This window comes from Callorhinchus milii, unplaced genomic scaffold (genome assembly GCF_018977255.1).
Source record: "Callorhinchus milii isolate IMCB2004 unplaced genomic scaffold, IMCB_Cmil_1.0 Scaffold2, whole genome shotgun sequence".
NCBI lineage: Eukaryota > Metazoa > Chordata > Chondrichthyes > Chimaeriformes > Callorhinchidae > Callorhinchus > Callorhinchus milii.
In genome coordinates, this window is record NW_024704743.1 from 101,249,056 (window position 1) to 101,272,836 (window position 23,781).

At 41.8% G+C, this 23,781-nt stretch overlaps 1 protein-coding gene across 1 annotated transcript in view; it reads left to right on the forward strand.

Moving 5' to 3' along the window:
• Positions 1 to 23,781, forward strand: part of mib1 (MIB E3 ubiquitin protein ligase 1) — a 112,630-nt gene that overhangs the window by 71,555 nt on the left and 17,294 nt on the right. Inside the window, exons 13-15 of the mRNA XM_007901642.2 lie at positions 13,803 to 13,935; positions 19,105 to 19,191; positions 20,560 to 20,721. Coding sequence (XP_007899833.1) covers positions 13,803 to 13,935; positions 19,105 to 19,191; positions 20,560 to 20,721 — 382 coding nt within the window. The remainder of the gene's footprint in view (positions 1 to 13,802; positions 13,936 to 19,104; positions 19,192 to 20,559; positions 20,722 to 23,781) is intronic.

The following is a 23,781-nucleotide window of genomic DNA, read 5'->3' on the forward strand; positions in this document are numbered from 1 at the left end:
GTCCAGTTTTCATTTATCTGCTACCGAGTTGAAAAGATTGCAAACCCTTTCTTGTATGGAAACAATGAATGACTTGAGATTGTAGAGTTCAAATATTAATTTTGTAAGTTACTATTTCCATGATCAGAATGTACTGGAAGCTACTAGTCTAGATCAGTTGTGCTATTTTAGACTATCTGAACCAATTTTATTTCTTCTCTATTTAGCTGCTGCGTTTTGCCCACAAAATATACACTTTACAGTATATTCTGCGAAGTGCTTTTAGGCGTCTTGAAGACGTGATAAGGCGCTATAACAAATGCAAGGATTATTATTTGTGTCCCTGTTGCTATTTCATCAATTTGAACTGTAATCCTTAGGCCATTTTCTATTAACAGAAACTCCTAGTCAAAAAATCTGCAGGAGAGTTTGGTTCTTTCTGTTGCCTGCAGGTCACCATATGCTGAATCTGTTTTTTGCTTACCTATAATCTATGCTTGATTAAATTTGATCTGATTTTTCCTAAAGAATAATTTATATTGCCACCAAAATGAAACCATAAGCTCAATCTTTCCTAGAATATTAGTTTTCTGACCTGAGGTAATGCTGCTTTAGATCTAGTGTTGGGGAACTCCCCTGATACTAAAAGCCCAAATTTGCATATCGGCCTTGTCACTTAGTCTATATCCTAAACAGATCATTATCTTAAAAAGTAATGCTATGTGCAAGGTGCATCTGAAAGACTGGGCCAATTGGAGCAAACTCAAACAGGAATTTGCTGTCTCAGTGTGGCATCTACCATTTAAAGGATCCAGACTTCACCTGGGCTAAAGCCAAGCAGATCATATTTAGTAATGCAGAGCACCATTGGCCATCCTAGCAACTAAATAATGGCTCACAGCCTAGTTTAATGAATTACATGCTGCAATATTAACCAAAGTTCAGAAAATCTTTAGATCCAGACATGCTGGCAACCCAAAGTAAGAAAAGCTATTTCCATGCCAAGTCGCACTGTATCAAAATAAATGTCATCAACAGCCCAACGGTACAAGATTTGAGATCAGCTCCATGATGTTGGATTCCTAGGTTTAGTGAAAAAAATGCTGTTTCCAGTATCAGATCATCTCTTCAGAGGACAATTTGCATTGAAAGTACTTTGAAATATAAGGTTTGGCATCAAAAAGTTCATCACACCCTTGCTCAATTAGCAGAATCAAGATCAGGGGAACATTTCTAAAAGCTTGATACTGAAAAAATGCTTCTGAGGAGGAATTTCTTCTAGGCCACAGCTAATTAATATACATAAGGATTTAGATTATTCTAATAGCAGTTTGTTATGGCAGGGTGCCAAATAGAATTGTAGTGGAGAACATTTTACTGCTGTTTGATGCTGCAATTTCTTTTGTTCAGTGCAGTTTGTTTAAAACTAGCATTGTTGACTATTACCTACTTGCAGTCCTTACATATGTTATAATAAGCAAGTTCAGTGAGATACTTTGACAGAATCCACTTGTATATTCTGAAGGCCAATACAGTCTACTGAACTATATCATGTGATTTGTATATTGCCGAGATCTGTAAAATATAGTTTTATCAACTGCCCATATTTATACATTCATTTGCTTGCTTACATTAACGTCTTGCATTTGTAGGACGGGATTCAAGCCAGCGAGTCTGGTGCAGAAGGCTGAATCTCAGAATCCCTAATTTGGTATTCTTCCCCCAAATCTGACATTTTTGCCAACTGATATTAGTACTAGATAGGTGAAGGTCTTCAAAAGATTAAACCGATCATAATGATGGTAGCAGGATCTGCCACAGAGATGAATATGATTTCATTATTAACGTTTAACTTGAGTAGAGTTGGCACAGGCATCCTGGTTCCATGAAAATATGAGAAATCTATCTAAGAACATAATCTGGGAAATGTTTTTGACAACAGTGGCAATGCCTACACATTATCAATAGGAATGTATCGTTGTTCATACTAGCCATCGTTGGTTCTACTTTTACAGGTACAAAGTGCCTTCTAACCCATTTCAAATAGTCCTTCACCATATGACCATACATTTTACAGGTCATGGGTACAATAAAACACCATTTACATTTATATAGCTACTTTCACATCGGGACGTCTCAAAGCATTTGACATTGCTGACTCGGCATCTAGGATGGGAGACCGGGGATGGAGAGGAGAAAAATGACTGAAAGTGTGGTCCATTAGGTATGTCGAGAGGCTGAATTTCAATGAGATGAGAGAGCAAGTCAGAGTGATTCTGGAATAGAATTCTAGAGAGCAAGGGCAGACTGGTTGAAAGTCCACCTCTCAATTATGGGGTGGATAGGGCAGGGAACATAGGCCAGTGCCTAATGAGCAAAGAGAGTGGTTGGTAAAGTTGAAGGAGGTCCTAGAGGTAGGATACACCAAACTGATGATGGAGAAGTGCTCTTTAAATATAGTAGAACTGCTTGCTATGCTGTTCTGTATAAAATATCCACAGAGACAACAATATGTACAATATTTCTCACCCTACCTGATTTCGTAGCAAATTCTAGTCTTGGTTTCACCACATGGGAGGCTTAGCAGAAAGTGGGTGGTCCTTGGACCAGGTTCTGACGTCTCTGAGTGATGAGATGGGCGAAGAGCAGCGTTCGTAACTGCTTTGTAGGAAGTTGTCTGACCATCCTCTATCTGGAACGGTGTTTGATGACAACTTTGGTGGCAACTTACTGGCTGGGACGCCCAGTACTTTTAAAAAAAAATGTTGCTTGTGAAATCTCTCAACTCGGCCAGTTTTTTTTCCCCCTTCAAAGGACTGATTTGAATGCTGAAAATTGTGTTCTCTTTATACAAAACATTCTCAAAAATAGCTCTCCCTCTTTTTTCCCCATCTATCTTTCTAAGTCACTCTAACCAAGTACTCGCTCTCCCAATACTGTTTTACTTTTGATTTGTCAATTGTCCATAAGTTACAGTGGTATATGCCTCTACTGTCTCTGATCAGGAGCCTTTCTGTTGGGAATCACGGATGTGTTGTACCACAAAACTGTCAAGTTACAAGTTATTTTTGACAGTTTAACTAAAATGTATTCATTACATTTCTTTAAATTCGCATGTCTTGTTTTTCTGGTGTAAATGTTTAGAAGTTAAGCTAAAAACAAGTCTTGCTGTAGTTTGAAAAACATCTCAAGTATGTTTGAGTAATCTTATTGTCTTTCCCTATCACATAAAGAGGGACAATAAACAGATTGATTCAGATAAAGCTACAGCCTTATTGAATAGTATCCTGTTTTTAATCAAAGTATTTTGTAAAGTTAGTTCCCTTCGGGTATCAAGGCTGCTGTTTCACCAACAACAAATTTCATTTATATAGCGCCTTTCACGTCAGGAGGATGTCCCAGGGCGATTCGAGAGTGGTGGGGGCCAAGAGAGTGGAGATGGGAATACTACCAAGGCTCAGTCAAAAAGGAACATTGGAAGGTTCTAACACGGATTTGTTAAAGGCAAATCATGTCTAACAAACATGATAGAGCTTTTGTTGAAGTAACAGAGGGGGTGGATGAAGGCAGTGCAGTTCATGTAGTTTATATGGATTTTCAAAAGGTGTTTGATAAAGTGCCACATAAGAGATTTGTAAGCAGAATAGAAGCCCACGGTATTAAAGGGACAGTGGCAACATGGATAAAGAACTGGCTGGGAGGCAGAGAATGGTGGTGAACAGTTGTTTTTCTGACAGGAGGTAAGTGTGCAGTGGTGTCCCCCAGGGGTCAGTATTGGGACCACTGCTGTTTTGGATCTATATAAATGACCTGGACTTGGGTATAGGGAGTACAGTTTCCAAGATTGCAGACGATATTAAGCTAGGAAAAGTAGTAAGCAGTGAGGAGGATAGTAGCAGACTCCAAGAGGACATAGACAGACTGATAAAATGGGCAGACACGTGGCAGGTGAGGTTTAATGTGGAGAAATGCAAAGTGATGCATTTTGGGTGGAAGAATGAGGCAATATAAGCTGATGGTACAATCTTAAAGTGGGTGAAGGAACAGAGAGACCTGGGGGTTCATATAAGTAATGTTTCGAAGGTAGCAGGACAGGTAGATAAAGCTGTTTTTTAAAAAAAAAGCATACAGGATACTAGGCTCCTCAGGCCTAGGCTCCTCCGCACCTCAGGCGCTGACAGCATCAGCATCCAAGGCTGCACTCTCCACCTCTCAAAGCCAGTCAGGAACCTCGGGGTTCTGTTCGACCCTGAGCTGTCCTTTCTCCCTCATATCCGCGCCACAACTGGCACCGCCTTCCATCACCTCCGGAATGTCGACAGACTACGGCACTACCTCACCCCTCACGCTGCTGAAACTCTGGTCCACGCCTTTATCACCTCAAGGCTGGACTATGGGAACTCTCTCCTCGCCGGCCTACCATCGGTGGCCGGGCCTTCAGCCTCTCAGCCCCGAGGCTCTGGAACTGTATCCCCCAGTGCCTTCGCCGCCTCCTCCCTTTCCTCCTTCAAGGCCAGTCTCAAGACCTTTCTCTTTGACCGTGCCTTCAGCTCCCCTCTCGACGCTCTACCCCCCTCCTCGTTCCCTCCCTTCCCTCCCCTCACCCTGACCATTTCCCCCCTGCTCGGGTCCTGACCCAACTGTACAGCGCCTTGGGACGTCCTCCCGATGTGAAAGGCGCTCAATAAATGGAATCTTGTTGTTGTTGTAGACTTTACAAATAGGGACATGGAATACAAAAGTCAGGAAGTTATGATGAATCTTTAGAAAACACTGGTTAGGCCTCAGCTGGAGTACTATGTTCAGTTCTGGGCACCACAGGAAGAATGTCAAGGCATTGCAGAGGGTGCAAAGAAAATTTACCAGGATGGTACCAGAAATGTGGGACTTCAGTTATCAGGAGAGGCTAGAGAAGTTAGGATTATTCTCCTTGGAGCAGAGAACGTTAAGAGCAAACTTAATAGAAGTTTTAAAAATGATGAGGGGATTCGATAGGGTGAACAAGGAGAAACTATTTCCACTGGTGGGTGGGTCGGTGACACGATCAGTGATTTAAAATAGTTGTTAAAAGAAACGGGAGGTGAGGAGAATTTTTTTTCACATAGCGAGTTGTTCGGATCTGGAATGCATTGCCTAAAAGGGTGGTGGAAGCTGACTCCATAACAACTTTTAAGAGAGAAGTAGATAATTATTTGGGGAGGGCAAGTTTGCAGGGCTATGGGGAGAGAGCGGGGGAATGAGATTGATTTGGATAGCTCTTTTCAAAGAGCCAGCACAGACCGATGAGCCAAATGTCCTCCTTCTGTGCTGTATGATTCTGTGAAGATCTTGAGACAGATCTTGAAGGAGGCGAGGGAGGGGACAAGGAAAAGGGGATTGAGTTCCAGAAGATGGAGACAGAAAGGTTGACTTCCGATGGTAGGGTGGACAGGATGGGGGGCATGAAGTGGGTCAGTGCCTGCTGAGCAGACAGAACGGGCGGGTTGATAAGGGATAAGAAGGTTGTAGAGGTAGGGTGGGGCAAGACAGTGAAGGGCTTTAAAAGTGAGGAAGGAGATCTTGAACTGGAGCTTCAAGTCTTTATGGTGTCTTAAATCCATTTGTAGCCCTGTATTCTGTAAATAGCTTGTCCATATTCTTGATAAGAAAAAAGGTTCAAAAGTTTAGGTGAAACAGTGCCAGCAGAAAGAAAAAGATGTGCAGTTTTATAGCATGAAAATGCCTCAAAGTACTTTACAGATGATTACTGTTTGATTTTGGAAGGAACCACAGCAGTCATTTGGACAAATAATGTCATAATAAGGTGAATGACCAATTGACCATTGGAGGAATGTTGGCCAGGACCACACCTCAGTCTCTTCTCTTCTCCAGTAGTGTATAGGATCTTTTAATTTCCTGGAAAACAGACAAGCGGAACTTCACTCAGTTTAACACCTGAAAAATGGTAACTTTACAATTCAGCATTCTGTCAGTATGGTACACGATGCCTACACTATGAGGTCAAACTCTGATTGGGGGAGGAAGGGATTGAGCCCATAACTTTCACCTAGAGGTGAGAGAGTTTGCTCAATTTGAATCCCCTTGCCACTTCAAAACATAAAGGGAAACTACAACAACAACAAAATTACATTTGTGTAGCCCCTTTCACGTCGGGAGGACGTCCCAAGGCGCTGGACAGACAGAGTCTCGGACCCAAGCTCGAGGTCGGGGTTCGGGAGGGTGGAGGGCAGGGAGGGGGCAGGGTGATCAAAAGCATGATCGAAGAGGAGGGTCTTGAGATGGGTCTTGAAGGAGGCATGGAGGGGGCGAGGCGGAGAGACTTGATGGAGTTCCAGAGGGTGGTGGCAGAAGGCCCACCTGCCAATAATGGGGCAAGCGAGGCAGGGGATGTGAAGCAGGCTGGAGCCCACTGAGCTGCGAGAGCGAGCAGGACGGTAGGGGATTAGGAGGTCGCAGAAGTAATGAGGAGCAAGACCATGGAGGGCTTTGAAGGTGAGGACCAGGATCTTGAACTGTATCCTCGGTGTGATGGGAAGCCAGTGGAGCCGGGCGAGAATGGTGGTGATAGGATCATGGAGCTTGGTACGGGAGAGGATACAGGCTGCAGAGTTCTGGATGATCTGCAGCCTATAGAGGAAGGAGTTGGGGAGGCCAACAAACAATGAGTTTGCATAGTCAAGTCTCGATGTAATGAAAGCATGTATGAGGGTTTCGGCAGCCTGCAGAGTGAGACAGTGGCGGAGCCGGGCGATGTTGCAGAGATGGGCTAAGGCAGAGCGGGTCATGGCACAGATGTGGGGTAGAAAGGATAGTTGAGGGCAAGGTCCCGGACTGGCTTAGCAAGGTGGAGTGTGCTGTCATGGATAGGTGAGAAGGTGCTGATGGGAGTCGATCAGGAGAGCCTTGGCCTTGTTGATGTTCAATTGAAGAAAATTAGCTCTCATCCAGGACTTGATGTCTGACAGACGTTCTGTCAGGACAGTGGTGGTCCTGGAGTCGAGGGTGGAGGCAGAAAGGTAGAGTTAGAGGGGACCAAGGACAGAGCCCTGAGGAACGCCGCACGAGATGGTGCGGGGGCTAGAGGAGAAGTATGATGTGAAACCTATAGTTCTGTAAGATATGTGTGAAATTGATCGTTTGTGAACCCGAGAAACATCTATTGTGGCAGAGTTCCTAAAAGTGCTTTCAGAATTCAGGTTCAAAGAGTAAATGTATTCCTGTGACTAAACACTTCCCCAAACTTTTGAGTGTGTTGAATTAATGTTTGTTTGTACCTTGTTGTTCTACAGATTTATAACAGCTGGGTGAGGCCTTTTGATAGCCATTTCATGAAATATTTATGCAGAAAATACCACCTCTCCAATTATATCCAGGTTGATCACATATGGTTGCTAGCCTCCATATTGGGCACTTGTCTTTAGTGTTTCAAATTCTGGCAAGCTTCTGTTACTTATTTGTACTCATTGTTCATTGCTTTCAGTGAACTGGTGCCGGGAGCCAAGAACTAATTGCTGAAACATCACATTACAGTGCACTGCTTCAGACTGACATGAAGATGGCAACTCTGATTGGAAAGCTAGGCACCACATCAGAATTTTATTTTTAAATGTTGCTAAAGATATGGGGTGGAGTTACTTTTCACACAAATATTTGAAGATCAAGTCATTGTTGGGCTTTATCCTGGAATATACTTAAGTGAAAACAACTGGTTTAACCATTCAAAGTAAATATTTACTTGACGCAATGCTACTTTGGCTTCAGTACTTTCAACAGTGTGACATGTGATGCCCAGGATCTACTGAAAGCTTAGCGGTGCCGCTTTCAACACTGAAACGATTAAGAGCAGAAAGCCTGATTTATACTTCCTCTCCCTAATTGCATCAGTTGGGGCTAAAGCCATTTCTGTACAAATGTAACTAAGTACATGCCCAGGACACCAGTGTTTAAATGTTAGAACCTTTCACTCATCTCAGCTTTTTATTAACATTAGAAAATTGACCTTTTAAAACTCTTGGATGGTCCATTGGATTGGCCAAGACTTTTCAACATGACTATTTGAGTGGAGCTCAGAATGATTGACAGGGAAGCACAATGGACAGTTGATGAGTAAAGGCATCTCGGAGTCAAAGTCCATAAATCATTAAAATCTTCACAGATGCAGAAAGCAATGGAATATAAGAGCAAATAAATGTTGTTTCAGTTATATAGAGTGCTGGTGAGTTATATAGAGTGTTTGAGGATTGTGTTCAGTTTAGGGTACCCAATCCTTGGAAAGATATACTGGACTTGGAGGGCTTCTAGTGACATTTCATGAGATTAATATCTAGGATAAAGAGGTTTGTGTATGATTAAAGGCTGAAGAGAAGATGTATGTTTGTTGGAGTTGAGGAGGTTCAGGGGTGATCTAATTGAGGTATTTAAAAAGAGGGGAAGCTAGTGCACAAATAGTCCCTCTGGAAGAGGGGTCCAAAGCAAGTGGATAAAATCTTAAAAGTAGAATTAGGAGAGTTAATAGTGAGATCAGGGAACAGTGCAAATGTGGAACAAACTGCTCCAGAAGCCTGCAGAGATTGTATCAATATAATGGAATATTAAAAGGTAAAGGGAATCGGGGAAATAGGATTGTAGGATTGAAAGATCTGCCATGACATAATAATAATACTTGCATTTGATATAGCGCCTTATCACGTCTTTGAGATGTCTCAAAGCGCTTTTCACAGGATATACTGTAAAGTGAATTGACTACATTTTCTGGATGAATAAACTGGCAGAACAGGCTGAATCGCCTTTTTCTATAATTTGTACTTGCTGCATTTTTATTGTCCTTGAGCTGCAAATATATGGTCTTTGGAGCCAGATTTTCACATAATTTCCTTTTGGATTGGGTTGCTTCATGTAGTTTTTATGTGGAATCATTGAAACTCGGCCATGAATGTGACTGAACTTCTAAATATTAACTGGAATAAACACAGATGGGCAACTGCAATAGGACTGTGTAGATTGTCATGTACAATTTATTGCAGAAGATTACACATCTTCAAAAACAGCTACTTCATCATATCCCACTTAGACTTTCCAACATACTCCTTGCTGTTTTCCCCACCTCCGCAATTCACAAGCTGCAGCTGATTCCAAAACTCCCGGTGCGCCCTCATCCCCTGCCCTCTCTGGCTACCTTTAGTGGTCATGCTTTCAGGTCAAACACCACTAATGTGTGGAACTTTCTCCTTACAACAATAACTTGCATTTATACAGCGCCCTTCATCACATGGATAAATTTGGGATTGCTTCCTGACGGATCACTCTGTTGCAACTTTTTAGTCCTGCCTCAAATCCTACCTCTTTGACCGTGGCTATGGCCTCTCTTTCTCTCCCCAGCCCCTCCTTCCCAGCTCTTGTTCAGGGTCCAACCAAGTTCTTGTTGAGCATTCCATCTTTACCCAGGTGAAGGGTAAAGCAACTCTTGTATCTTTAAAATATAGAAACAAAACTATCTAAATATGCATTTATGGTCGGATTCTCCCTAATTTTTATTACTTTCCTGACCTAATGAAAGTGTCAGTGTATAGTGACCCATTTGGGCAATGACAAAATCTTTGAATTTTTTTGCTGAGCAGCATGTTCCAAATGATTCGCAGATTGCCATAGGCTGTAGGCGATTCCCCTGTGACTGCAGTACAGATCAATCAGTTTCTCGTCAGTGTCTGACAGATTTAATAGAGAACAAAGCCAAGCATCCACATTTATATTTTATAGACTTTTGGCTGTTAAGGAAATAATTTGCATCTATCCTCATTAACTGTAAGTCAGTGTTTTTTAACTACATTAACTTTTTAATGTAGTTTTAGTGAGGGGTTTTCCTGAAAAAAGAAAAAAATTGCCAGGGTATTAAATGTAACTTTTTATATCCTTTTCCTTACGTTTTATTTTGGCATTCACTTAACATAGTCTCTCGAGAGTGCAAATAAATTTTTGTTCAAGAATGTAGAAACAACAGCAGCAACGACTTGTGTGTGTTTGAGATTAAAAGATGGGAGTCGTATTATTAACAACCATATGTGTCTTCCAGCCTTTTTTTGGGTCAGCTGACACATGCGAAAACCCATCACCGTGCTTAAGAGTATCCAAACCAAACTGATGTGCACATGTGCATAATCAGATTTGGTGATTGCTGGTGTTGTAGCCCCAACTTCTGCATGTAAGCTCCATGCTGATAAATGGACATGTAGATGAATGGCATGCAGATAGATGAGCTGTCTACTATCGGGCGTTTTTAAATTGAATGCTAAAATTAGCAGAATGTCTTCTCCAATATTTCTCTTGGAACATGTAATAAAACAATTTTATTTATTTTCTAGAAGTCTCAAAGTGCTTCACAGAATATACTGTAATATGAATTGACTGTATATTTGTGGGCGAAAAGCGGCAGCCAATTACGCACAGCCGTGTCCGACAAAAAATCGTGGATTGAAGTGACCAATTTTTTATTATTGTTTTTTTTTCTTGAGGGATTATTATCAGGCGTGTGGAGAAAGGAAACTTCACTCTGCCAGGAATTGAACCCAGGTCTCTCATTTGTGAGGCAAGTGCTCTAACCACTGAGCTACAGGACTCCAATAGATAGTTTGGGACGTATGTGCATGCAACCACCAGGAAGGTGGAAGGCAAACTAGATGGACCTTGATCTTTTTTTATCTAGCTTTTCTTATGTTCTGTCCTGCTTATAGATGTTTTGATAAAACTATTGTTTGAAAATCAGTTTGTTTCCAACTACACTTTGCACTATTACAGTAGAGAACTTGATATCTGGACTAATTGGGACCAACACCATTGTGAATATGAAAACAATATAGAAAATAAATCTGTGTGTGTCTCTTTTTCTGCCAGTTCACTGCCAGTTCAGTCTGCTCGTTAAAATTATGATTCTTGACAATACAGTTTGACTTATATTCTGCATCGGCTCTCAGTGTGCACATAGTCAAGTATCCGAATGGTTAGTGTGTGGATATGCAACATTCTACCAGAACCATTGAAATATACAGCACAGAAGGAGGTCATTCAGCCGATGTGATGTGTCTGCGTTAGCTCTTTGAAAAGCAGTTCCTTCAGTCACATCTACCTTTTTTTTCCCCATAACCCCAAAAATTACTTTATACATATACTGTATGTCATTTTATTAAAAAAATCAGTCTAGAAGTGTTATTTCTCTTCATTTTGTCAGAGGAGCTGTTTCTGCCACTTTATTGCAAGTGCAAGGATTTACAGAGATTTAAAAGTGAAAGCAAAAGCTATAAATGGGAAAATAAGTCTGCATTTATACATTACAAAATGATATTTGTAAAGTGACTTTCACATTGGGAAAACGTCCTAAGACCTGAACAGTCAAGTGGGGGGGGGGCCGGGAAGCAGGGAGGGAGGTTGGAGGGTAGGAGTGTGGCCGAAGGCACGATCGAAGCAGGGCGTTGGCATAGTCGAGCCTGGTTGTAATGAAGGTATTTATGAGGGTTTCGGCGGCGTGAGGCAGTGGCGGAATTGGGCAGTGTTGCGGGAGTGAGGGAAGGCAGAACGGGTCATGGTACAGATGTGGGGAAGAATGTACAGTTGAGGGTCAAACAAGACGCCTAAGTTCCTGAATGGCTTGGTGAAGTGGAGTGTGCACTGCTTATAGTTTTAAAGGGATAAATTAACTGTTGAATGTTTTCTATTTGGTTTTATGCGAATAGCTTTGTTAATAATTTTTACTTCATATTTTTAGTCTGGTAATTCCTAGTGTGTATGGTATGTACAAATATAATTTACCTTATATTTTTCTGAAGTCGAGCCTGTTACCATTGCCTATTAGTAATGTACAATAACCAGTTTTGCCAGCTCTGGATGATGTTTGAAAAGCTGTAGATCCAGAGCAAGTAAGCCTGGCAACGTTCACATTCACTAGAACATTTTGATGCTCATTGGTATTTCATTTTCAGCAAAATGTTTGTACATGCATTAAACTTTCTTCAATTTGCTTGTCATGCAATAATAGTTGAATTGTGGGAGGACCAAGGACTCAATTTTCAGTCGAATCTCTCGGCTTCAGCTGCCATTATTTGCATAGTAGAGAAAACCCAAAAAAACATTCTTTGTGTATGTCTGAACATAAAGACACCCACACATATTTGACATCATTTCACATGGGGTCTTTAGATGCCATATAAAAACCTTCAATCTGATCATCAGTACTCCGAAACCCCTTGAGGTCTACAATATAAAATCGATTGAGCAGAACAATTCATACACAGCAGTTGTTTGACCGTGCAGTTCTCTTTGACCGTGCCTTCAGCTCCCCTCTCGACTCTCTTCCTCCTCCTCGCTCCCTCCCTTCCCTCCCCTCACCCTGACCATTTCCCCCCTCCTCTCTCCCTCCCTCCCTTCCCTCCCCTCACCCTGACCATTTCCCCCCTGCTCGGGTCATGACCCAACTGTGCAGCGCCTTGGGACGTCCTCCTGACGTGAAAGGCGCTCTATAAATGGAATCTTGTTGTTGTTGTTGTTAAACTCTCAGAGATGCACCCTGACATGGCTAATATTCCAAGGGCTGCGGATTCTACTTACAGAAACTATTAGCACTTTAAACAAGAACAGTACAGAAATCCAAGTCCAAGTTAGTAAAGCATCTCCTGCTTCTGTTCTGCCTTTTATGTGCCACAGTATGTAAACAAATAGTGGAATGTATCTGTTTGAAATTTAGAAATTCACCAATCGCAGCTAAATTTAAATGACTTGTTCCTTGCCAATAAGCTTTGTTTTTAGACTTGTTCAGATGTTAGCAGATGCAAATCCCTATGTCCCAAGTGCTGTTTGACTTCACCGGAAGAGGGTTTGAACTATAGTCAAGTTGATTATAAAAGTTAGACAAGTAATATGGTGCTTCAGTTAATACTGGATTCTGAAGCTTGATGGGAACAAGAAGTTTGAATTCAAGTCACGTATCCACTGTGACTCCTGAGTTTGTCCATTTCAGTTGTATCCTCTGGATACAGGGCAACATAGAGGATGCTTTCTCAGGTGTTTCCATTGAATGGACTAGTGAATTCACAGGCTTTATACCATTTATTAGGGATTATTTCACTCACAGACTAAAGCACCATTCGTCGATGCTGTAAAATGTGTTGAATTCAATATCAAATTTACAAGTGATGATTTTCACTTTTTTTCCCAAAGGCATTTTATGTTTGTGAGATGAAGGTTTTGTTAATTGTGAGAAACTTTGCTCAGAGCAAAGTGTAGATTTCAAGAGCAAGTAAAGAAATGTGATAGATATGCATCTGAATCTTCATATATTATGATGTGCTGTTAGAAGATCAAACAGTTAATATGCATTGTAAAATTGTATTCATTATTAAAACTTAATTCAAATGAAATGCAGGGAAAGTGACAAGCAGTTATAATCCTTGCATTTGATTTAGCGCTTTTCACGTCTTCTCGACATCAAAGCGCTTCACAGAATATGCTGTAAAGTGAATTGACTGTATATTTGTGGGCGAAACGCGGCAGCTAATTGCGCACAGCAGTGTCCCACAAACAATCGTGGATTGAAAATGACCAATGTATTATTGTTTTGTTTTGGAGGGATTATTATTAGGCGTGTGGAGTAAGGAAACTTGCCCAAGGTTTCACTCTGCCTGGAATTGAACCCAGGTATTTCGCTTGCAAGGCAAGCGCTCTAACCACTCAGCTACAGGACTCCACGAGGCGTCCATTAGGCGTGTGGAGCAAGGAAACTTGCCCAGGGTTTCGCCCTGCCTTATTTTTCTTAATGCTTGACTTTTTTAATACTTTAGTGCCATGCGAGTGTTGCTTTCTAAACTCCCAAGACCATGGATTGTGGATGAGAAGAAGGACGATGGCTACACTGCACTACATTTAGCAGCACTGAACAATCATGTCGAAGTAGCAGAATTATTGGTGCACCAGGTATGGACTTGCATGTCATTTCAGTGCTGAAAATTCTCATTTAATTTTTACAATCTGATGACCAACAGCAACCTTACTTCTAAAAGAAATTCAACGGAACAGTCCAGCTGGGACTACATGTTTGCTGTAGATTCATTGATGGGTGATTGCCCACTGACAACAAGACTTGTTTTTAAATGAAAATTCCACACTCTAGTTGTTTTGTATCAGGTTCACTGTCTTGAAATCAAACCGCTAGTGTTTTATATTCTGCTCCCATATCCATATTTTGTTGTTGTCTATTGCCCAGAGTTAATCATGACAAGCTTGCTACCGCAGCTGTTTTCACATCAGGAAGATGTCTCAAAGTGCTTCACAGGATATAAAGTACAGCGTAGTGGCTGTTGGTCTTCCAAAATACACATTTGCCTACAAAATAAACAATTTGCACACAGCAATGTTCCAGCAATGAAGTGAATAACCTTGCATTCATCCCGTCTAGGCTAGACTATGCTAACTCTTCCCAGCTTGTCGGCCTTCTCAACTCTTCCCTCCACAAGTTGCAGATCATTCAGAACCCTGCAGCTTGTGTTCTCTCTCACACCTTGCTCTGTGACCCTATCACCCCCATTCTCGCCTGGCTCCTCAACCCCTTGAGGATAGAGTTCAAAGTCCTTGCCTTAAAAGCCTTTCCTACCTCGGTGACCTGCTAACCCCATATCAACCTGCTTGCTCAGTGGACTCCATCCTGGACTGCTTGCCTACCATTAGCGGTCGGGCTTTCAGCTTCTCTGCCCCCACGCTTTGGAACTCCATCCCACGTTCCCTTTGTCTCGCTCCCTCGCCTTCTTCAAGGCACATCTTAATGATGTCCCTCCTCTGCAACCGGGCCTTCGGTCACCCTCCCAGTCCTCTACCTTTCCTGATCACAATCCCAAACTCGGGTCCAAACCCCTAACTGTCCAGCGCCTTGGGATGTCCTCCTGATATGAAAGGTGCTATACAAATGTAATTTGTTGTTGTTGAATTACCTTTTTATTTTAAGGATGGTTGGCCAGAATTCTCTTCTCTCTTTGTGTATTCAATGCACTTATATATAAAACCTAAAATTCTTATCTTATGTGTTAATGAATTCTTCAATCTGTGGACTGTCGGAATGAAGTCTTATCTCCCCAACCTTATCATGAACTAGCACTCCCATCTGTAATGATGCTAATTGGCAGCCTCTGATCCTTCAGTGTTAGATTAACTTGGCTGATTTAGCTCAAATCATAACAATGTGCATTTATTTAACACTTTTGCTTCTGGGTTCAAGATTGTAGGTGCAAGCTGTACATTATTTCAAGTACATGGCCTTGCTCAATCGTTCTACCACCTCCTACAACCCTACTGACCCAGCCTCTCTCTTCACTCAAACACCAGCCTGCTTCAGGTTCCTTGCCATATGTGGTCCTTATCGGTGGGTGAGCTTTGAGCCCTTCTGCCTCTCATCTCTGGAACTCCATCCCATAGTCCCTAAGACTCGCCCTCCGTCCCCACTTTAAAAACCCATCTTGCCTCTTCCACTGCACTTTCGGTCATCTTCCAACCCATCTCCCCTGCAGCTCACTTTGAGAAGTATTCCCAGTATGAAAGTTGCTACGTAAATTGTAATGTATTGCCTAAGCTGACACTTCAGTACAATTTTAGAGTAGTGCTGCATTGCTGAAAATGGTGTTTGGATGACATCTTAAACAAAGGTCTGGTTAAAGATATGACCCTGTACAGCTTACCAATTAGCATCCAGCCCTGCCTATCACTCTCCGGAGGCAGCAAGAAGTTGACGGGAAGTGAGTCATACCTCCCACTCCACTTCTCTTCCCATCGCTCTCCGCGCTGCCTCAGGATGAGTCATATCTCCCGCAATTGAGGTAAGGCGGAGAGCAAAGAAAGAGAGGTTGAATGGAGGGTATGACTCGTACCTCCCACTCTGGCTCTCTTTCGATCGTTCTCCACACTACCTCTTACAAGGTTGTACAAGACATGAGACAGAGCAGGAGGTATGAGAAGAGAGATGGCGTGGATATAACTGGACACCATCTAGGCAATGTGAGTAATTTGCTGACTTTCATTTACTAATTGGTTAAAATTTAAAATGACCATGTAATGGTTTTAATTGTTTTAAATCATTTGGTCATTGCCTGTCCACCATAAGCTGGAGCTCACCCAAATTTCAATTCCAAGCTAAGTCACTGAGACTGGATGTCTCAAAGCACATTGCAAAGATAACATCGACAACTTGCATTTATATAGTGCCCTTCATGCAGGGTAGAGTTTCAAAGCTCTTAGATAGGAGCCAATGAGCTCCGATTGGCAAAGTCTTATGGTGAAGGATTGTTATCCTGATACTGATTACTATCCATAATACTGAGCTCACATTGGCAAAGTCTCAAGTCTGATTGGCAAAGTCTCAAAGCACTTCACAGGATATACTGTAAAGTGGATTGACTGTTGTTTTGTGGCTGAAAAAACTCCCTGCGCCTGTAAAGCCCCCCCCCCCTTTCATTAAAGAGTGATCTAATCATAACTATATGGTGAATAACAGTCAAGTGATAAAACTGAATTAAAGGTAATTAATCAAACTTTATTGGGCTATTTCTATGGCTTATTTTGCTTGATCAAGTTGAAGGTTCATTGGTTGTTTACTCATGGCCATTAAAGTTTGCTTGAGTGGCAGAGCAGAGCATATCTTTGTGAACTTCATGTGAAAATGTTATTTTCAGTGTTCTCGCAGCAAATGGCTTCTCCTCCAGCCCCCGCACCGTCTCGTGCGGTGTCCCTCAGGGCTCTGTCCTGTGTCCCCTCCTCTTCACCCTCTACGTGCTCCTCCTTGGAGACATCATCCACAGACATGGGGTAAATTTCCACATGTATGTGGATGACACCCAACTCTATCTCTCTGCCTCCACCCTCAACTCCAGGACTACTGGTGTCCTGACCAACTGCCTGTCCGAAGTCAAGTCCTGGACAAGGGACAACTTTCTCCAACTCAACGTCAGCAAGACCGAGGTCATGCCGATTGGCTCACGCCAGCAACTCCGCACCTCGGGCGCTGGCAGCATCAGCCTCCACGGCTGCACATTCAACCTCACTAAGCCAGTCAGGAACCTGTGTGTCTTATTTGACCCTGAACTGTCCTTTCTCTCCCACATCCGCGCCATGACCAGCACTGTCTACCACCACCTCCACAACATTGCCAGACTCTGCCACTGCCTCACCCCTCAGGCTGCCGAAACCCTCACCCATGCATTTGTCACATCAAGGCTCGATTACGGGAACTCCCTCCTCGTCGTCCTTCCCAACTCTTCCCTCCACAAGCTGCAGATCATCCAAAACTCTGCAGCTTGTGTACTGTCGCGCACCAGGCTCCGTGACCCCATCACTCCCACCCTCAACTGACTCAACTGGCTCCCCATCCCCCAGAGGATCGAGTTCAAGATCCTCGTCCTCACTTTCAAGGCCATCCATGGCCTTGCCCCCTCCTACCTCTCTGATCTGCTGACTCCCTACCAACCTGCCCGCTCCCTCCGTTCAGCGGGCTCCAGTCTGCTCCATGTTTCCCGCCCGACCCGCCCTACCATCAGTGGCCAGGCTTTCAACCTCTCTGCCTCCACACTCTGTAACTCCATCCCACGGTCCCTTCGCCTCGCTTCCTCCCTTGCCTACTTCAAGGCCGGTCTCAAGACCCTTCTCTTCGATCGTGCCTTTGGTCGCCCTCCCACCTCTCTGCCTTCCCTCACCCCTATACCACCCCTCCCCCATGCTCGGGCCCCGACACCTGACTGTTCAGCGCTTTAGGACATCCTCCCTACGTGAAAAGTGCTCTATAAATGTATTTTTGTTCTTGTTTTCTTTAAGATGAAAGGTCTTTGAGTTTCTTAGAAAGATGTTAACACACAATGCTGTGTGAAAGCATGAAGACTGTATGATCCACTCGCTATTACAGCATTCAAGCTGTCCATGTTATGTCTGTGCTTCAGACTATCATTTTAATGTAAATTTTCTAAACACATATAGTATAGTGGATTCCTAAGTGGAAGGGGTTCAAAAGAATTGATCTTGGACGTGAAACTCAATATTCAGAGTTTTTAATCTTGAGCTAGTTTAATCAAAAGGAAGCATGCATGGGTAAGTCTGTTTAATTAAAGATTCAGTGAGTTGAAAAGCTTTCTGGAAGATATGTGTACTGTCACAGCATATGCTGTCAAATAACTTGCTTTGTAGAGTATGTGGAGTTAAGCCTAAAATGTGCTCTTTGAGTGTATCAGAACCGCTTTAAATCTATCTTGTGCTGCATTTATTTACAGTGTAGGAATTTAATTTATTTCCATAATTGAATAGAAGCTACTAACATCAATTTAGAGTTGTATGCAAGCATAGCACCACAAAATTGTTTTTTGTTTAAAAAAAATGCTTTCTTGCAAACCTTTCCGTTGTTGATCTATCTTCCATTTAAATAAATACTTCTTGGAGTCTCTCCTAAAACTGCCCTTCACAATCTTGAATTTGCCTTTTCTACTGCCTTGGCATGTTGTTTAAATGTTCTTGGGCAATCAATTCAACTAGCTACCAGCTGCGAGTGTTCAAAGACCATAATAATAATAATAATAATAATAATAATAATCTTTGCATTTGATATAGCGCTTTTCACGTCGGGAGGACGTCCCAAAGCGCTTCACAGAACACACTAAAGTGAATTGACGGGAAGGACATTAATTCACAAATGCTGAATTCATACTTTTGTGGGATGAATTCAAATGCTGAGACCACCTTCTGAAGGAACGAGTTTCTCGGGCTATCATCCTGATGTAGTCAGGATCACTGCCAGAATTGTGACAGATTTTCTTGATGCGTGTACCTACAAGTACATCAGTCTGCTCAGTTGAATAATTCATTTTAAAATGTCTATTTTACCCAAAAAAACTTTTGCTGAAAGCAAATTTGACAATTAGTAATTCTGGAAATGCAAACGTTTGCATTTAATTCAGGATTTTCGCTACATAAAAACTTGAGGTAGCAAGTAACTACAGATTATAGAATGAGCACTGAAAAATGATCATTCTCAACAATGTTATCTGAGACAAAGGATATGTTGGTCTCAGATTACATTACTTATGCAAGATCATAAATGCTGACATTTTTCTGTTTCAGGGCAGTGCTAACCTGGATATCCAGAATGTAAATCAGCAAACTGCACTCCATCTAGCTGTTGAACGTCAGCACACCCAAATTGTGCGGGTAAGATGACCAAAAGTACAAGGGACAGCACTCTGCTGGAATACTTTTTTTAAAAGATGCATAATTCCTTAATTTAAGATTAAATATTGTAGTAGTGGAGGAAATTAATTTGAGGAAGTAGAATGATTTGTAATTGGTTACATTATTATTTGAGTGCCCTGATGCCAATGCCAATTGAGTTCAATGTAGTTGTAATACAAACTCCATTCAAGATGTATATGATATCTGTGGATTTCTAATTATTTGAGCGAGATTTTGTCTAACTTGTTAATATAGCCTGTATTCCATGACCCACATCCTCGCCAGGCTGCACTGGCTCACCATCCCCCAGAGGACTGAGTTCAAGATCCTCTTCCTCACTTTTAAATCCCACCCCACTCCCCCCACTTGGCATGCACTTGCCTGCTTCACTTCCCCGCCCTGCCTGCTATACCATTAGCAATCAAACTTTCAACCTATTTACACCAGTTCTGCAACTCCGTTCTAGAGTCCCTTGCCTCGCCTCCTTGAAAGTTCATCTCAAGACCTTTTTCTTTGACTGTACCTTTTTCTTTGACTGGTCATCTTCCTCCCCCACCCCCATTGGCCCCAGCCCACCTGAATCCAACCCCGAGCTTGAGTGCAAACCCTCAACTGTCCAGCGCCTTGGATTGTCCTCCCAACGAGACAGGCACTATATAAATGCAAGTTGCTGTGTTCAACTTTTTATTGGAATGTGTTGTAAATATTATTCTGATTTTTTTTCATATAAAAAGGATGCTTGTAATTTGTTTTCCTCTTTTTATTTGCCTCTCTAAAAAATATAAGGGTGCTTTCGTGCTTTTGTTGCAGAAAATTATACTTTTGGTAAATAGCCCTACATTGAAAAAGAACAAACAGATATTTTTACACAAATTTTGTGTTATTAATTTATAATTGAGAGCGCAAAGCTGGTCCAAAGTGGAGATGGTTTACATGGAAGTGACTTCCTAAACATGCATACAAGCTATGTTGTTAGATGAAGGTATCAAAGTGAGGCATGTTTGTCCACAACATGGAAGGAAAGGCCTTCCATGCTGCTCTTATGAATCTGACAACAATTTGCTGGAGAAGCGTAGCCATATACCTGGGAGGAAGTTTCCTGAGTCCTTTCTAGCATCCCATCGCTAAAACTGAGAACATCTCTTTTGTAAAGAAGAACAAATGCTGAGGAAGGCAAGCTTGCAATATGAAAACAATGTCACAATTTCATAACATTTAACATACCACTGAAAGCTATGATCTCATTATCAGTAATAATTTGGGAATTTGATTTGATGAGAATGACTTGGAGATTTTAAGAAAGGAACTTTTTTTTTAAGACTGATGTAAAATTCTTTTACCTTTTAGCTCCTGGTTCGTGCTGGTGCAAAGCTGGACATCCAGGATAAGGATGGAGACACACCACTCCATGAAGCCCTGAGACACCATACTCTATCTCAGCTCCGCCAGCTCCAAGATATGCAGGATGTGGGCAAGGTGGATAGTGGCTGGGAGCCCTCAAAGAACACAGTAAGTATTTTTTTTCTAGCTTCTTAGTATTGTCCAAAAATCTAGATCATTTATGAATGTCTGCTCTTTTGCGTACCTGTGTTAGCAATTCTCCATTTTTGAATTCCTGATTTGAAGCTGCTCTTCTGCCGAGAAGAATTGAGTCATGCACCTTTCACTTCTTACACATCCAAATTCTCTTCTTGTCCTTCAAAAAATTCTGAGTGGCTGCTCAATCAATATCTGTAAAATAGATATTCTAGGAAGCTGGAGGTGTCACAGCCCCCTTTGTTCTCAGAAACTAGTCCAGTATGATTGCTAATATACTAGTTTATGACTCTTGTGAGGTTGCATTAGTCTTCCAATAACATTTCCTGAATACATATTCAGCTGTGAGAGAGCTATTTATGAAGGCAAATAGAGTGGACATTTGGGAGAGGTTTAGGTGGCTATTGGGAATTAAAACTCCTATGACGTTTTAAAGATGTTCGGGAGACCACAGAGTGAGAAAATGAACACACATAAGAATGCCAATACCTTTGGCACTTAATTAACTAGGATAAGATTAAAATAATTGGATAGAAAAGATGGACATTTAGGCATGTGTGACATATTGTGGAGTCCTGTAGCTCAGTGGTTAGAGCACTTGCCTCGCAAGCGAGAGATCTGGGTTCGATTCTCGGCAGGGTGAAAAGGTGGGCAAATTTTCTTACTCCACACATCTCTTTACATAGCAGTAAGTAGAAACCCGGGTGTTAGTCGATTGGCAGATCACTTTGCCGGGGGTAATAATTCCTTCAAAACAAAATAATAATAAATTGGTCACTCAATCCACGACTATTTGTGGGACACTGCTGTGTGCAATTGGCTGCCGCGTTTCGCCCACAAATTATACAGTCAATTCACTTTACAGTATATTCTGCGAAGTGCTTTGAGACATCTCGAAGATGTGATAAGGTGCTATATAAAATGCAAGGATTATTGTTTATTAGAACATGATCAGTATGAATTATAAATCCTTCGAAGGTTTGATGATGGAGGAAGAGTAGAATCCTTTTTTCCTCTACAGTGGAATTTGATTTGAAGTTAAAATGTACAGATTTGTATCAATTTGAAAAAATACACAATGATTTATGTACTTTAGATCCTGGGTTTTCAAACTGTGAGGCACACCCTACTGAGGGGGTGCTCCAAGCTTATCAGGAGTCCTGGTAGGATTACCACCTCGTTGATTTTTAACCAGCTTGGCCAGATTTTGTACTTCCTTGCCAGTTGCTAGCTTTTTACACTGCTGGGATGCTTGTGAGAGAGAGAGAGCACGTCACTGGACAGAAAAACGAGATGAGAGTGCCAGCTCAGGGTAGGGCTACAGCATGGGATGTGAGGCTGGGAGAGAACCCGGCAACGCACATGCGAGGCTTTGTGCTGCGAAGGTGTTCGGATGAAAGTTAAGGTGGTTGAAATTTTCTTCCCGTGTCCCCCTTTTTAGTAATTGGCTGCAGTAAAAAAAGAAAGTTCTCCAACATGCACTTTAATGATAATAATCTTTGCATATATTATAGTGTCGGTTATTTCAAGCAGTTCTTTAACGATTGCGTTCATTTCGAGAAGTACTGTGTAGTTTTAAGTCTGCTTCTAACCTTAAGGAACAGCAGGTTTTTTTTATTTTAAATTGCTCTAGTTGTGGGAGGTCTTTAGAATATTGAACCCCCAAAACTTTGATCGCAGGTCATTTTGAGTCATGTCCAATAGAACTGTGAATGACCCAGACGGTGTATCAACAGGGAAATTAGGTTAACCCGGCGGGCAGCTGGAACACATAGCTGCTGGCTGAATCTCCCCACTGGCATGAACCCAAAATGGCAGGCCTGGTGAAGGAGATTTATAGAGTATTCTGACTAACACTTAAAAGCCTCAAAGATAAAAAGATTTGATAAGCATATTTCCTCTCTAATATGCATCACAAACCACAATATTCTTTGGAATTGGTTGCCAAGATGTACATACTTTGTTTAAAGGACATTTATTTAATGATCACTTCAGCTGACTTAACATTACAAAAAGATGAATGCCTTTTTCTCTTGATCCATCTATTGATCATGCAACTTCTGGCCAGTGGTGTAGCAATCTTGCACAAGTGCAAACAAATTTAAGTTTATTAAGGAGAAGCTTTTTTTTAAATTGAATTCAAAGCAACCATTCTGCCATGGTGAATGATCATTTTGAAGACTGTCAGATTTGGGAATATTGTGAATTTCACAGCGTTTTATAAAGTCGTTCAATCCTTTCTTTCAGTAGGGTTTTGTTTCTGATATTTGCAAAATAGATATTTGCTGCATGGGTGAGGAAGACAGAGAGCACACACCCATGTCCCTGAGTTATCCATTTTGCTCTTCAAACTCTTTTTTGCAGCTTTGGCAGTTTTCACAGATCATTCTGGTCAACCAAGGAGACTGCAGGAAGGCTTTGTACTTCTTTTGTGAATGTTGCAAATTAGACCCACTATATGGAAGAGTGCAAACGGGAAATGTCAAGAGCAGTATCTCTTTAACATCATGCGAGAGGTTTAGAAGAAGTTCTTTTGCCCGTTTGATCATTTTTTCAGAATAGTATCTTCCCATTGGAGGGTCAAGCTGTTTCGTAAAGGAGCCCAGTGTTCTGGCCTCAACCATTATCTGTTGATGACCTTCTGTAAAGAAATGCTTTCCAGTGTTTGTCTTGCCCTTGACTCCATTGACTCATTGCCTCTTACCCCATTGCTTCTCTGTGTCTGAAAGTATTGTTCTCGGTTTTCTTTCTCTAACCCTTTTTAGTATCTTATATTTAGCATTTTCTGAGATCCCCTCTGAGATCTTCCTTTGGAAATGTTATGCTCATTGGAGTGAGGGGTGTTCGTTTTGGGGAAATGGGGGACTTTCTCAATTCAGGTACCTAGTTCCAACATTGCTTACTTCCAGTATAGCTATAAATAGCTGGTTAGATACTGGTTAGATGGTTAGATACTGAACTGAAGCAGTACATTCTGTGTCAAACTTATGCTTTATATTAGCCTCAGTTGTGGGGTAATTTTGCTAATGTGTG